At 45.3% G+C, this 16,565-nt stretch overlaps 1 protein-coding gene and 1 long non-coding RNA gene across 14 annotated transcripts; one reads left to right on the top strand and one right to left on the bottom strand.

Moving 5' to 3' along the window:
• Positions 1-8,365, top strand: LOC125552574 (uncharacterized). 13 transcript variants are annotated; one of them, XR_015601521.1, is made up of 5 exons: positions 1-505; positions 781-867; positions 946-1,028; positions 1,376-5,198; positions 5,686-8,365. It is a non-coding gene; the product is annotated as an uncharacterized LOC125552574 (long non-coding RNA). The 13 variants fall into 13 exon arrangements; XR_015601517.1 differs by having other exon boundaries at positions 5,631-8,365; XR_015601520.1 differs by having other exon boundaries at positions 1,376-5,897; positions 7,965-8,365.
• A 458-nt stretch (positions 8,366-8,823) lies between these two features.
• LOC125554098 (uncharacterized) lies at positions 8,824-10,691 on the bottom strand. The gene is made up of 5 exons (XM_048717705.2): positions 10,096-10,691; positions 9,718-9,996; positions 9,558-9,623; positions 9,369-9,434; positions 8,824-9,217 (listed from the first exon to the last, which is right to left on the bottom strand). Exons 1-5 carry the CDS (start codon positions 10,576-10,578, stop codon positions 9,122-9,124), a joined length of 990 nt encoding a protein of 329 aa, XP_048573662.1. The 5' UTR covers positions 10,579-10,691; the 3' UTR covers positions 8,824-9,121.
• Positions 10,692-16,565: the final 5,874 nt, after the last annotated feature.

Below are 16,565 nucleotides of genomic sequence, written 5' to 3'. Positions count from 1 at the left end.
GTTAACCAACGAAAAAAGACATACGAAAGTTAACCAGCGATAGAAAAAACCTAAACCTATCGCCCGCTCGCTCGCGCCCCTGTTGCTCCCTCCTCGATCCCGATCTGGATCGAGGGGACGAGGAGCTCCTGCCTCCCCGACGGCCGGCCTCCTCCTCGCCCCGCCGCTGCGTCCGGCGCCGCGACGGCCTCTGGAGCCAGGGAAGCCATGACCTGAGCTCGGCCTCGAGGTCCCCGCCGCCGTCTCCTACAGTTTCTGCCCCGCCGCCTCGCCGTCGCACCAACCTCAGCGTCGCGCCGCCGCCGGCTCTGGTCGCCTCCACCTCCGCTCCAGGCAACCCTCGGTCGCCGGCTCGCTGGAGCACGACGGCAGACGATGGATGCCCTGGTTGTGTGCGACGGATGCAGTTCTCACGCGCAAGCTAGGGTTGGAGCCGCCAGCTCTTCATCCTGCCCGCCGGCGGCGACTCTTCCCGCCCCGCACTCCCGCCTCCCCATTATCATAGGTATCTCCACCCCTTTCTCTTTCCCCCTCTTCTCTCCTCTCCCTTCTCCCTCCTCCATCTCTGTTCCCTTCCCCCGACTGGCCCGGACATGGAGAACAGCGACAGGGCCAGGTTTGCGGATGTGTTGCGGTAGTCCTTGACGGGGTGCTCGCCGGCGATGACCGTGGCCTAGCAGCAGGATAGCATAAGCTCTCCCTTGTTCTTTTGTGCTTGAATCAGATTTGGTGCTTCTCAATTTTACACATTTATTGATCTTGGTCTTCTTTTGTATGCAGGGTACATTTATGTTTCATGATCTGTTCTGCAGATTTTCAAAACACTGAGTGCATATCTTGCCTTGCAATGCTGCTGATTCGACAATCGTGAGTGCTCCTCTCCCCTTTCCCTCCCTGCTAAAATTCAGTTCCAAACACGATCTGACGGTTGATTCTTTGGTTCAGGAACTGGATTCAAACTGGACTTGCGACCAGAGCAACCCCAAGCAAGATGAACTCGATTGGAAGATGTCTTCTAAACTCTGAAGGCAAGCACTCGGCCGACACTTTTGCTCTTGTAGAAGGCATGCCATTTGATTCATGCCAAGAAGCGTACGGACAATATAAGCTATTTGCTTTGGAGGATGGTTTTGGAATTCATCATGGAAAGCCGAGATGAGGGCATGCACGTTACCAGTTGACGCACAAAATTGTGTGCTGGTGCTAGATCAGTTACATAGCGTCTTGCTTGAAATTGTAGTACAACTATATTCTTGTCGTTTCCCCAGCCACTCCATGATGGTCTTGCGCTTGAATTTTTTCCATGCTTTGAAATTGCTTGGTATTTATATTGTAGCTAGCATTGTCATTGTCTTGTTTGGTTTTCGGTGTGCAGGTTAAGAGGGACAATGATAATTCTTCTTCGTGCAAAACAGAACGAAGGCGAGGATGCGTCTCCTCCATGCAAAGCAGGTTGGTATGTGAGCATATTTAGCAACGAGCAAAATCACCCTCTGTCTGCAATTTGTGAAGAGAAGAGGCAGTGGAACTCACACAGTGAGATCAATCCAGTTCTTATGATTTTCATCAAGAATCTCAAAGCACCTCATCAATTTTTGCAAACAGAAACCAATGAAAAAACAATTGGGGGCATCTCGAGATTGAAGATTGTGAAATTTACACAAGCGAGATATACAAAAAGTTTGAAGATGAGTTCTTCAAATCAATGTCCTTGGTTGTGTCTAGGTGCATCAGTGAAACTGGATGCGAAATTAAGTGTGCGCGTCCAGAATATTTTCAGGCATATGGGAATGTTGTGCAAACATTTTGTTGGTTTCAGACAATTGAAAGCAGTGCTACAGTCCAAATTTTGCCAAGAGAAAGGAGTTTAGGGAAGACGACAGAGGAGGAATATGATGTTGCCCCAACCCCAGGTACTACCTTTACACCCGTATCCACTTTTGGACAAAATCGGGATCTAGAGTTCATGAAGAGCGCGACTGAATTTAAAAAGGTCCGTGCGTATTCTTGGTACCTCGAGGATGAGAACAAGCCACCCAAAAAATGGCCAAAAGGAAGCACCATATGTGCAGGTGTGTTCATGTGCGTTAGAAGGTAAGTTTGTGCTTCTAATTTCCTAAACATTCCTATTACAAACAGAAAACATCTATGGTTGGTGATAATAATTATTGGTGAACATTGTTATTGGTAAACCTACATGCTGTCGATCTGCCTCTTCTTCCTGTTGCAATTATTGATGGCCATTATTATTGCAATTTTATCCTAATTTATGTTCAGCTATTACCAGGTTCTTTGATTGAATCCTAATTCAAACTTCTAACATACGCAATACTTTTTGTGCAATTATAAGATGATGCATACTCTGACAGTGCTTTGGCCACATAAAAGGTAAATCCATCATTGTGGAGATGTCAAAGTTGTCACAAAGACAAGCATCTGAACTTTCTTTTTGGAATGAAACAAAGATGCAGACTAACCGTATCATGTTTTTTTTGACATCAACCAATATCATGAGTTGGTTCAGGACTTCAGGTATATATCACTAGTATAACAATCAATTAACCATAGCAATTGTTACTTTTTTTATCTACTCTCAAATGCTTCTCTATTTTAAATACCTATTAAATGTTGTCACAATCACCCTATTTCCGCCGCACTAAGGGCTATGGCAGGAAGGAGCCCACCGTCGGCATCGCCCATGGCCGAGAAGACCGAGGACGCCGAGGACCCAGCGCCCTCAAGTACGATGGTGTTCTTTCTGTTATGACTTACGGTGATGCCTGAGGAGTTTTGAGATCAATCTTGATCTTCATATGACTGTGACCGGGAGGCGAACCGGTTGCGCTTAGAGACAATTGATTAATGGAGATCCTCCAGCCACCGAGCTCGGAAAGGAAACCTAGGCGAGAAATCCACGCTTGTCCATACCGCTTGCCGTTTAGGCCGAGCAACTTCGTGAACTTCAACCCCATCATGTTGTAAGAACTAATAGTTTACAAAATAACTAAGTTTTTAGATTGGATATTCTTCCACATCTATGCATATTTTTTCTTACCGCGGTATATATCTAACACTAGAAAATGAGTTGTTGAAATATTTTTTTACTAATAATCATTGGTCTATAGGACAAGGACTCGGCGGATGATTCCTCATTGACTTTCTACCAGTTACGCCTGAAGGAAATATGCCCTAGAGGCAATAATAAAGTTATTATTTATTTCCTTATATCATGATAAAAGTTTATTATTCATGCTAGAATTGTATTAACCGGAAATATAATACATGTGTGAATACATAGACAAACAGAGTGTCACTAGTATGCCTCTACTTGACTAGCTCGTTAATCAAAGATGGTTATGTTTCCTAACCATGGACAAAGAGTTGTTATTTGATTAACGGGATCACATCATTAGTTGAATGATCTGATTGACATGACCCATTCCTTTAGCTTAGCACTTGATCGTTTAGTTTGTTGCTATTTCTTTCTTCATGACTTATACATGTTCCTATGACTATGAGATTATGCAACTCCCGTTTATCGGAGGAACACTTTGTGTGCCACTAAACGTCACAATATAACTGGGTGATTATAAAGGTGCTCTACAGGTGTCTCCAAAGGTACTTGTTGGGTTGGCGTATTTCAAGATTAGGATTTGTCACTCCGATTGTCGGAGAGGTATCTCTGGGCCCACTCGGTAATACACATCACTAAAAGCCTTGCAAGCATTGCAACTAATGAGTTAGTTGCGGGATGATGTATTACAGAACGAGTAAAGAGACTTGCCGGTAACGAGATTGAACTAGGTATAGGATACCGACGATCGAATCTCGGGCAAGTAACATACCGATGACAAAAGGAACAACGTATGTTGTTATGCGGTCTGACCGATAAAAGATCTTCGTAGAATATGTAGGAACCAATATGGGCATCCAGGTCCCGCTGTTGGTTATTGACTGGAGACGTGTCTCGGTCATGTCTATATTGTTCTCGAACCCGTAGGGTCCGCACGCTTAAGGTTTCGATGACAGTTATATTATGAGTTTATGCGTTTTGATGTACCGAAGGTTGTTCGGAGTTCCGGATGTGATCACGGACATGACGAGGAGTCTCGAAAGGGTGGAGACATAAAGATTGATATATTGAAAGCCTACGTTTGGATATCGGAAGTGTTCCGGGTGAAATCAGGATTTTACCGGATTACCGGGAGGTTACCGGAACCCCCCGGGAGGTATATGGGCCTTAGTGGAAGAGAGGAGAGGTGGTCAGAGATGGGCCGCGCGCCCCTCCCCCCCTTGGTCCGAATAGGACAAGGAGAGGGGGTCGGCCCCCCTTCCTCCTCTCTCTCCTCTCCCCCCCCCTCCGCGAATCCTATTCCAACTAGGAAAGGGGGGGAGTCCTACTCCCTCCGGGAGTAGGACTCCTCCTGGCGCGCCTCCTCTTGGCCGGCCGGCCCCCCCTTTGAACCTTTATATACGGAGGCAAGGGGCACCCCTAAGGACACAAGTTGATCCACGTGATCATATTATTAGCCGTGTGCGGTGCCCCTTTCCACCATAGTCCTTGATAATATTGTAGCGGTGCTTAGGCGAAGCCCTGCGACAGTAGTACATCAAGATCGTCACCACGCCGTCGTGCTGACGGAACTCTTCCCCGACACTTTGCTGGATCGGAGTCCGGGGATCGTCATCGAGCTGAACGTGTGCTAGAACTCGGAGGTGCCGTAGTTTCGGTGCTTGATCGGTCGGGCCGTGAAGACGTACGACTACATCAACCAAGTTAACGCTTCCGTTGTCGATCTACAAGGGTACGTAGATCACACTCTCCCCTCTCGTTGCTATGCATCACCATGATCTTGCGTGTGCGTAGAATTTTTTTTGAAATTACTACGTTTCCCAACAGCGCCATGACTGCGTCCACAGCATCCCGACACCATGTTCAAGACCAAGTTCTAACCCACATATCCAATCTCCCTCCATGGATCTTGCCTCTCATTGACCAAGATCAACAATTACACTCAATTTCAGATCTACAAAAGAGATGGACCTAGAGCAAACAACCTGTGAGGCTTGGTTCGTGTACATCAACAACGTTGTATGATGGTGAAGTTTCTTCACTTCCCCTGACCAGACGCTGCTTGCTCTGCTCACTGAAGGTGCCCGCTGTTTGTGTTTGGATGTTGTTGCTGCCGTATGTCAAGGTATGTAGCAGCAGCTTTTGTTTTCCGTTTCACACTAGCGAATGTCAGAATTTATCATGTGGGCAATTTTTTTTACTGTAGTATGAGTACAAGGTTCAAAGAAGTTTAGTCATTTAGTATCTCACAGATTGTATAGGCTTTAAATTTAGGAGATGACTTGGAAGCTCAACATAGAAAATTATTTAGTCTAATGCAGATTACATATTAAACGCCTTTTCGAAGCAAGTATGGAAGAACATGTGGTGAGCTCTCCATGAGAAAATTTAATATAACAGTTTCTTTGACTTGAAGGAATATTTGCAGATTTTTATCTATCGAAAGTTTGAGGGTATCATCTTTGCGAAATTGATGCTCTTGACGTCTATTAGTAATGGACACTTCTATCATTCTATATATCATTTTATGCACATAACTGAGAAGGCTTTCTAATAGTTGAGGAGGCGCTCATGATTCTGAGCTTGGCTCTTCCTGACTAGCTCGTCACCAGGCTCACAACTGCGGAATCATAGGCGCGAAACGCTTCAAGGTGTCCGCCAAAGCCCGTGTCATTGAGCAGAAAGTTGCCTCGCTCAACCAAATTGCACCTGTCATTGATGCACGGCGAGGGCACTCGGAATCTGGTGTTTCTCCGTTGCGAAGCATGCGATGTTGAGAGAAAAGAGGGAGACTGCACCGGAGGAAAGCGAAGCATGGTAGCAGGTATGAAGATGAGAGCATAATGTTCTCTTTTAGCAAAGGATCCATGTTTCTATTTTTTTCATCCCATTGCAACGCACGGGGACCTTTGATTTGATTTAGTATTATCTTATACTGTAGATAGGGAAATATGGACACTAAATATCCATTTCTTAGGTGTCAACCTGGTACATTAGGCTGTATATAGTACATGGCAGAGTTGTTCCAGCTACTAATTCAGGTAATCTGATTCATATCTTAGGAACTTTTCTTTAGGCATAGTTAACTAACAGCAAGGACATTGCCATATATGAAGTATGAACAAAAAAAGGAGGTACAGTAATGATTTCACATATGCACTTTCCCTACAACCTATGTCGAGGGTACCTACTGTAATGATTTTGCATATGAACTTGCTAAAAAATAGTACTACTACCTTGAGTTTGTCAAAGAATAATGCCACTAAATTGTCAGCCATTTAGGATCTGTCATCTTTTTCCCCACTAGGGTGCTTCCTTAAAATTTATTACTTTAGAGACATGGGGATCCTCAAGTTAACACACTTGATTCTTACTGCTGCTTATGCATCCCTGAACTTCAGTTAAATTTATGATTATCTGGATATTTCCTATACTTTATCAAGTGTAGGGTTCTTAAAATAAGGACAGACATTTGTTTCACCTTTTGTAGTTCATCATAATAGCATATGATTTTAGAAAATGGCAAATTGCCAAGTACAATTCTGAAGCGAAGAGTTACTTATGTATTTTTTTATTCATAAATGACATGATCAAGGAGTCAGGTGTGAAAATGCTTTATAAATCAGGTGAGCCAACATGCTGAAATTTTGTGGCAATTAGTGTGGGAAAGAACAATGTACTCTTGTTTCAAGTAGACTTCATCGCCTTATTGTTAGAGTCAGCTTCACCCCTCCCATTGTTATATTCTTGACATGAATATTAGTGCCCCCCCCCCCCCCCCCCCCCCCCCCATTTATGTTGTTGAAAATGACAATCGCTTGATCTTTGAATCATGCAGTTGCCTATCTACAAATCATAATTGTGGCCAAATAAAACATACTGATATATCCAAATCTAGGCCGAAGCTATGCTACAGACTAGGTGGTAATAATGGCCATCATTTATATGTTTGGAAACTACTAATAATCCACTTGATCATCTCAAGTAACAAACCACTGACTAATTAGCCATGCATCAAGAAAAGCAGAAGTTGTTCATCTCAATAAAATAATCCAAATTACCATATTTATTTATTAAAAAATGGTTATATACTAACCCCAAGCCATTTCCAACAAAGCAAATATCATTGCATTTTTTTTCTATTGGTACTTTGGATAAGTGTGGGTGGACTTGATAATTGACACGAGGAAGCTGCTAAAAGCAAGGAATCTAATCAACAACAAGGATCTTCTAATGGTTTCCTTCTGGTTTATCTGGTGGGAGTGTTGAAATATTTTCATGAGGAAAAAAATATGATCCCCTTGCTCACTCATCGATGAGCATGAGGACGGTACGTAGTTGCAAACTCCATTGCTCTGGAGGATCGTGCGCCGACGCCAAGTTCATAAATGGACTTTATCTACGTTCGGCAGTGTGTAGCTCAACAAGAACACTTCGTTTCACACTGATGGAGGCAACGGGGCATATGGGCTATTCTTCGTGACTCATTTGGGGGCTTCGTTGCGAAAAGTGCCTGCAACTACCGGGCTTCACTGCTCTAGATATTTGAATTTTTTTAAAAACACACTTAGGTTGCTAGAAAAATCTTAAATCAAATACGTGAATACATACACACATTCTTAAGGCCCGGTAAAAACCTGAAAAAAATACGTTGTATTTAGATATAAAAAAGATATAATTCTGACAGGAATGACTCCCCTTTTGTCCTATATACTACTAGAAATTTGTTTTTTTCTATAGCCAAAAACAAAACGAGATAACTACCACAGTTGCCACGGGTATTTGGAATGTGTATATGTATCCTTGGAAAAAAATTCAAAACACAAATTTCAAAATGTTTAAATATAGAGAGCACTGGAGCTCGGGTGTTGCAACACGTTGATTCATGCAGGTACAAGTGGTCAAGGTTGGACATTCCACCGATGGAAGCTGAAGCATTAATGATGGGCCTGAAGTTAGCAGAAAATTGGACACCCACTCCCATGCGGTGGAGAGATTCAATGAAAAATATTCAAGGCGTGAAGAACCAGTCGGAGTACCGCACTTTAGAGGCAGTTGTCACTTATGATTGCCGGAATTTGATGGCAAGCTTTGGAAGGGCGAGGATGATGCACCGGGGGCGAGAAGCAGATTCACGTGAACACTTGGTCGATTTTGTTTTATTGACAGGCCTGAGAGGTCAAGGGGAACCACCCTCTTATTTCCCGGTTCCAGTTCTTGTAAAGGATATGATAATCATTTAAACAAAGTTGTCAAACTTAAAGAAAAATAATCTTCCACTGTTGAAAAACATTAAGGATGTGCACATTTGTGCTTGATCATGAAGTGAAATGGACCATGAAGGGACATTTTAACTTGTTTTATTGAGAGGGCATGAGAAGTCTGAAGGGATCATCTTTCTTGGCCCGTGATAATACAAAAGGTGTCTTTATATATATGTTTGTTTTCACAGAGTATGAGAGAGATGGAGATGAATTATGTCGACGTCCAAAAAGAATAGCTTGAAGACCTTTGGATTTTTTATGGCAGCGCACGGACACCTTCCAAAGACAAGGGTTTTCGGGCGATGTTTTATGGCATTGCACGTGCACCTAATATACTAAATCCAGCTTTGACCTTATCATTTGTTTGACTCATTTATATGCATGCATTGTAGCCCGTAGCAACGCACGGACGTTTTACTAGTCATGTTTAATTATACACCTTAAGTTACACCTATGACCTATTGATTGGCTGTTATTCCCTCCGTCTCATAAAATAAGACGTGTTTTGACACTAATCTTATATTATGAGACGGAGGGAGTAACTAATATCGAGAAAATGAGGGAAAAACTACTGGCGTCCGTCGAAACAGGATTCATCTCGAGGACAAATGAGCGTAATAAGGTAAAAATATCGTTCAATTTGTATTATATATGCCGTTTGTCTGTAATTTATGACTGAAATGAATTCAAGAAGGAATAATCTAAACACTTAAGAATCATTGTGCACGAATGCACATATGAACTGCCGAGAAAGTTGCTCGAGCCTCGTTGGCTCCAGAGCTGATCATTGCTGCGGCGGCGCGATCTTGAGGTCGAGGCCGACGTTGAAGCCGTTGTAGGCGATCGGCGCGAACATCCACATGTCATCCGAGCTCAAAAGCTGTGCACAACAGGAAACAGTCAGGATCAATTTGCTCAAAACAGTTTCTACTAGTCATTAATCTTCTGAAGATAAAAGTGCAGCCCTGAAAAACATCCATAGATTTCTAATAAAAGGGTTAATATATGGTTGGAGTTTCGCCAGAACCGACCTTGATCTGGAGCTGCATGAACTTGATGTAGTGAACTGCTTCTTCCAGCATCGTGCTGATGTCCACCTGAAAGCCAAATCTCGCATGCATTAGAAATTTATAACCACATCATCATTTCCCCAGATATTTGCATTAGTATAACAAATGTTCCAGTCGTAGCTCGAATGATTGAAATTTAAAAATAATTACCTTGGTTCCGTTAGGGATGAGGTTCTGCAGCACCTTCAGCCGCTCGTTGATCTTTTCTCTACGTTTCTGCTAACGACAACACAAACATTTCAGATTAATATTCAGACTTCATCACAGACGTTGTGGCCGACTGCGTTGGCACTTCTACCCATTAACTTACCCTGGCGTAGAGGCTCTGCGGGTCGGTGGCCGCTCCGCGCCCGGCCCTCGCCTTGGCGCCGCCGCCGTGGTCACCCCGCGACGACGACGTCTTCTTGGACGCCGAGCTCATGTTGCTGCAGGAGGTCATCTCCAGCGAGCCCTCCTCGTCGGAGAGGTAGTTGCTGGAGCTTTGCACGTGGTTGGTGGCCTCGCCATTGCTCTCTTCCTGGGCGCCTCGGCTGCACGAGCCCTTCGAAGCCTTCTTGGGCTGCGCGCTGCTCTTGCCCTTCCTCTGCACCTGCATCGATCAGACAGACACTCAACGCCGTCAGGCACCCTGACCCCGTGACATATTATGTCAAGAGCTGCCAGGAACTCAGGACACGTTTTCACGTACCGGTGGTGCCGTGGAGCGCGCCTTCTTCTTCGGGGCGGTGACCGCGTCGCTCTGAGTGCCGTTCTGGTCGCCGAACTTCCTCTTGCACGCCGCCGCCGACGTGCCGGCGCCGTCGTCCTGGTCGTCGAACTGGAGGTTCAGATCGACCATGAATCCAGCCGGATCGGCCATGATCTGCTCCTCCGGCGCCACGAAGAAGTTACCGGCCATGGCAGTGGCATCGCCGTCGTAGTAGCCGTGGCTGTAGTAACCCGCGCCGGCCGAGGCGTGATCCTGCATCTGCATGCAGTACGGCGCCGAGGTGTAGTACTGGTTGGCAGCCTCCTGGCCAGGCCAGTACATGGACGACGGCGGCGCCGCGGCCGGATGCTGCTTCTGGTCGTTGCCGAAGAACTGCACCCCGAGCAGCCGCGCCATCTCCTCGGAGTCCTCCGCGGCCACCGACGGGTCGAACGAGTGCCAGCTCGCCTCCGAGGCCTCCATTGTTCGATCGATCGATCTCTCTCCTGGCACTACGGACGACTAGACGAAGACGTACGCTGTTCGACGGCTGGCAGAGTACGTATGTTGTATCTCTTGTAGATGCCAGATTGCCAATGCGCGTGTGCAGACATTTATACCAGTAGCTGAATGTGGGACTACTCGTGATCTTGGGGTACACAAACGGAATGTTCCGCGCGCGGACAAGTCTGACCATTGCGCTTTCAACATCAGGGCAGCTTGCCGCCATTGTTTAACACACGCAGCATTCGCTCCAGTTGGAGATGCCGGACAGCTACCGGAGACCGCTGAATTTCGCGCAACCGCGGAATAGAAAAAACCGGGGCAGATACTATATGCACGGCGTCGATCGACCGTCCGTGAGGCCATTGAAAGGGTGCAATGAGTGAGAAACTGAGAACAGGAGTGCGGGATGATGATCATAAGAATAATGGTGGGAGTAAACAATCAGGATCATGATTAGGGTGAGCGCCGGTAGAGTAATGTGCAGCGGGGGTGGTCTCGACGTCTCGTACGAGCGATTTGAACCGGATGACGACGCACTCGGCGAAACGAGAAACACGGATGGTAGGACTGTAGTTGGGGACTTGGGGATTAAAGAAAGAAAGGCGATCGATGGTTGTGCAGGGGTTGGCAAAGATCGTGCGGAAGAGTTCCCTGTCATTATAATCTCCGCGGGCAATTTTCTGTTTTTGCTGCTTTCAAATCATTGATCCTGATCTTTTGCCTCCTCCTGCAGGGGGTTCAGGACTTGCATTTTTTTTTCTTCTTTGATGTTTTTGAGTACTAGTTTGTTGGCTAAAATTGGAGGGAAGAGAGAATAAATAAATGATTTGGTCGGCAGTTCGTGGTTAGTGAAAGTTTTGGATTAGTGTGGTCTCATTCGTGGGTTTGTCTGGTAGTCTCTCTGTTCATGTCCATGCATTATCTGTTCACAATGGCAAAGGAACAGCAACTTTGGACCACTGGTTCAGTGTCTCCACAAACAACATTGTGTTGTGCCAAACACTCGGAAAAAAAAACATTGTTGTGCTATATTTGGTACTCCCTCCGCGACAAGTAATATGGATCGGAGGGAGTATTGTAAATTCTTTCACATCTGCGTGATATTTCATGTAAAAGCCATAAAACGAGACCTGTCAAACTCCCGTGCCAACAGAACTGGCTGGGGGGGGGGGGGGGGGGGGGGGGGGGGGAGGGAGCAATGACCTACCAGCAGAGAGGAAGTGGCATCGTGGCACGCCTAGAGATTTCCTCTCTCTAGTATCGAACCGATCTCTGGTAGGGATTGAATTTAGATTCATAGAGTTTCTTATCTCTTCTTTGCCCTAATTCACAAATCACAATATAGTCTGACTACATCCCCCTCCCCCTACCCACCCACCCACCAGTTGTACCAAACTGGGACTTCTCTGCCCAAGGTCACTCCTCTGTTCGTCTCATGAAGCACATCATGCATGAGACCGTCCATCGCTTACTGACCTTTATGTTGCCTAATACTTCTCCATCCCAGTTCCCGACGTGCGCCGCAAGGGGGAGAGCAGGCCTTTGAAACCACTACTCGTATCTCCTTCCACGTTGCTCCTTTGCACATCTCACGAAACACAATGCACATGAGACCTCTCCTCGTTTACTAAGATTTATGTCGCCTAAGACTTTTCCATCCCGCTTCACGATGTCTACCGTGAGGGATAGCAGGCTTATGAGACCACTGCTTGCATCTCCTCCGAGATTGTCGCGGACAACTACCTCCTCAATGACACTTACTTCCTCCACGACATCTTGACAGCCGATGCTGCTGCCACTACAAACACATCATCATCCACCACATTGTATATGCTATCATCACTTCTTTTAGGAATCACTTTTGGGACTTTGGTACTAGCAATCGAACTAGACCTGTTATATTTGTTTTACATACTAGATTACATGTCTAATTTGTTTTGAGCATCTACAACCGAACCCCCTTCCCTCCTAAACGTCTGGGCTGCCTTGCACCCCTCAAATCCAACCCATATGTGGGGCGGATTTGGGCCGCCCAGACATGCCCGGGTGCGACCGCCACATCGGACCCGATAGGACGGACCTACTCCAAATAACTCCAAATTGACCAAGTTCACCAAGTCATCCGCCCTCTCTTTATCGACGAGTCATCGTCCTCCTCCACCCTTGCTCCTCGTCCATGCTGCAGTCCTAGATGTCGACGCCCACTACAACATCCCCTACCGCCATTGATGATGGCTTGGCCGAGTCCGTGGGTGTCATGACCGTCGTGAGCAAGGTGGAGACCGTTGCCCGGAGAGAGCGTTGTGCAGCAGCCGCCCTCGAAGCAGCGGAGAAGGAAGCTGCATTGAAGGACACATTCGTCAGATCAATTTTTGGATGATTGCTTCGTTGTAATACATCTTTTAGGACACATTCATGATGAACATGATAAATGATGGTCAAGAGGCTCCACATTATGACTTGATACCAATGACCTTTTGTTTGATATTGGGCAAACACCGGGTACTAAAAAAGGAAGGCATAAGAGGCAAGAGGACTGACATGCACAAACCATGAAGATGTGTTGTTGTGTGAAGCTTGGTAGGCCATAAGGATGGATCATGTTTGTGGAACCGATGAAAAGGGCATAAAGTATTGGCGGAAAATCCACAAACATTATCATGAACACAAGCACTATGTGGAGTTGATTGGTATCCATCCATACCACCTACAATGAGGGCTCTCTCCAACATAGATGGGCCACCATCCAAGAGTGCATGAACAAATTTTGCAGTTTCTATGCACAAGTGGTTGGACAAAACCAAAGTGGCATTGGAATCCAAAGCCATGTAAGTTTGACTTGCTTCACGTTGTCATCATTTGTATTGCTTGCTTCCCTTCTTGCATTATCTTGAGTGATTGTTGCTTGCTAGATGGGGTTGGCCGCCACTTTGTACCAACAAATTGAGAAAACCAAATCATTCACTATGATTGGAAAACTGAAGTGGCAAACCCCTTATGATGAGCTCAGGAACCCCACCAAGAAGATGAAGAACAACAATGGCTCAAGCTCCCATCAATTTATTGGATTGGATGGACATGATGATCCAAGTGGAGGGACTGGGGGAAAGAGGTCGTGGCAAAGAGCAACGACGGGTGATGGGAAAGAAGTGGGAGAAGGAGAGGGCCGCGCGTGACGGTGGGACAAGAAAAATGTCTGTCACATGGACATACATTTTTCCACCAAGGAGAAGAAGAAGCTCTTCTTGGATGTGCAAAGGAAGAGAATGTTGTTTGGCCGAGAGAGGGTCCGGGAGAGGTTGAGCATTGAGAGGGAGAAAATAGACATAGAGAAGCAAGAAAAATGGGTAAAATGGGAGCTTGAAAAGGCGAAGACATTGGAATCAATTGAGCTCAAGAAAGAGAAACCAAGGCTTGTGAGGGACACGGGGATTCGAGGATCATGTTGCAGGATACTTGCCTCTTGGATAAGGAAAACAAGAAGTGGTTCAACAACGAGAGGAAGGAGATCAATGAGCACAAAAAGAGAGCCGTTTGATTCATTCGTGTATGCCTATGTATGAATTGATGGATTTCATTTTGGCATGTATTGAATGGTTGAATTGTGGATTATCTTCGTTTGTTGAATTATTGAATTGGTGATTAATTGGGCATGTGTTTGCATGACAAATGAGGGGCGGGCTGGCGCTGTCCACAGACGCGCCTGGGCATGCTCGCGGACGTTTAGGGGGTCACATTTGTACAGTCAGGTTGTAGATGCTCTTAGTACTTTCGCCGGTCCGATTATCATGGCTTCTATGTTCATCATGTTTTATCTACTGTGTTTCTAAAATAAATATAATATATGGAAAATTGCTCATATTCCCTACAATTCATTGTTTTGGAAAACAAAATTGTAACACCTTGTGAATATATTTCCTTTTCTGCATATCTTACTTGCACTATTACACAGAACACAATATATAGCCAAGTACATTGCTGTCGAACCCCCACCGTCAACTAGTTGTACCAGACTGAACTTTCGAGCTTAGTCGAGTTGCCATTGCAACAGCTAAGAAGAAGAAAATAAGCGAATGCTTCTACTTGTTTACAACTTCTTTTAGTCGGATGTCCCCGGAGGGACTACTTGTTTACAACTTTAATCAGTCCGTAAATCCAAATGTGATCGCATACGTATTTGTTTTCAGAAATATTTGTACTTGCATAGCTTTCTCGTTGGGATAAATGTATAAACTTGTTGTTTCTTGCTTTCTTTTCGAGCTGGCAAATCTGTACTTCGGCGACAGTACAGTACTTTATCCTCTGAATATTTTCCCACAGTTCTCGGTAGGGTTCGGAGCCAATTGGGGTTCGACAGCTGCAGTGCCTTGGCACTGCGTCCTGGTCTTCGCATAGTTAACTTGTTAACGTACGATCGACAAGACCGCAGCCAGATATGAAAATAGTGCCACGTTATAGCCACGTCCAACAACCATATAAGAGAAAAGAATGGGAAGAAAACTGGGGCCATATATTTGGTCTACTCCCGACGAGATTCTTGTCATCTTGCGCGATGCAGAAAATTGTCTTTTTGAGTATCAGACGTACACCCTATCCCTATGAGCACCTCCGAAAGATGCATATCATCTTGAGATTTACGAAGTTACGTAGGCGCCTCGTCGTCGACGGAAACGTCTCCTCTCACGGATTTAAATCCTTGTGGGTTGGAGATACCACTGTCCACCTAACCAACTCAACTACAGGTTGATTCGTGATGCAGAAAATTGTCCACCGGCCATGTACAGTTGCACGTAGACGTACACGTACACGTACAATATCTGCAGCGGGAGGGTAGATACGTGGGTTTCTGACTTCGTGCTTTCAGGCCGCATCTTTCTTTTTCCGTTTTTGGCGCGAACGGGAATAAGGCCGACACAGGGAGCAACGAAACACCCTTCACGGAGAAGCAATGCATTTCAATTAGTGTCCAAGTAGTTGTTCACCTGCAGCGACAGTATGCGACCTATATTGAACTTCTTTTCTTTTCGAATATGTGATCTGTTGAACGGCGCCTCCTTTTTTCTAGATGGAACTTGGCGTCCCTTAATAATCCTACTAGAGCTGAAAGGCTTTGTTTGGTTGCGTACATTTTTTTTTCCTCCTTGTATTTGTGGTTCATATGAGACGTGCTGAGCTAATGTTGGCTTGAAAGCATATTTTGCATATAATTTGGTTGTCTGCATATTGCGTTCCTGCATCAAGGCAACAATTTCTGTCCCGTGTTTGGTTGTCTGCGTATGGGTGTTCTGATGCGCTGCATGCTCTATGGTTGCACACATTTGACTGGTTTTTACTAACCTTGTACCCTATGTGGTTAGCTTACCATCTACCATCCTAACACGTGTTTATTCCATTACATACGATCACAAAAGTAAAACACCATCAGAATCGCAACGAACTGGACCATGATGACAAAGTTCTTCAGCTCACACAACCTAAATTGAGCAGCAACCTAACCACGATGACGACGTTCTTCCGCCCACACAATGTAAATTGAGCAGCAACCTTGCGAACTTCATCATTGTTGTTTTGTTCGAGTAGGAATTTGTGATGCTCATCATCTACCTGTTGCATTGTCTTAAACCCTCCTTTGAAAGGAGTAGCATGGGTAACCCTTGACCTGTTCATTGCATGTTCACCATAAATTGTATACTCATGAAACCCCACATTTATACACAATATTACCAATTCATCTGCAGATTAATAGGAGAGCAACGATTCAAGTACCAGACAAAGAAACACAACATCTTCGTCAGCAGTGCATATAGCATGTTCTCTGTTGCTAATGTTCATTTTGCTTGCCACAAGCCGATTTGGAGATCCAAGGCTCCTCCGAGATGCAAATTCTTTATGTGCCTTGCGGTACATCGAAGGTGCATGACCGCTGATAACCTGGAGCGTAGGGGTTGGCCTTCTAATGGAAA

This window comes from Triticum urartu, chromosome 4A (genome assembly GCF_056163025.1).
Source record: "Triticum urartu cultivar PI428250 chromosome 4A, HENAU_Tu73, whole genome shotgun sequence".
NCBI lineage: Eukaryota > Viridiplantae > Streptophyta > Magnoliopsida > Poales > Poaceae > Triticum > Triticum urartu.
The sequence above is the reverse complement of the archived record's forward strand: the minus strand, read 5'-3'. Positions and strand labels throughout refer to the sequence as shown.

Excerpts from the sequence above, each read along its gene's own strand:
- LOC125554098 (XM_048717705.2), bottom strand. The coding sequence starts at position 10,578 with ATGGAGGCCTCGGAGGCGAGCTGGCACTCGTTCGACCCGTCGGTGGCC. Across the intron at positions 9,997-10,095 it reads CGCGCTCCACGGCACCACCG|GTGCAGAGGAAGGGCAAGAG; the intron begins GTACGTGAAAAC and ends TGATCGATGCAG. Across the intron at positions 9,218-9,368 it reads TCATGCAGCTCCAGATCAAG|CTTTTGAGCTCGGATGACAT; the intron begins GTCGGTTCTGGC and ends TGTTGTGCACAG.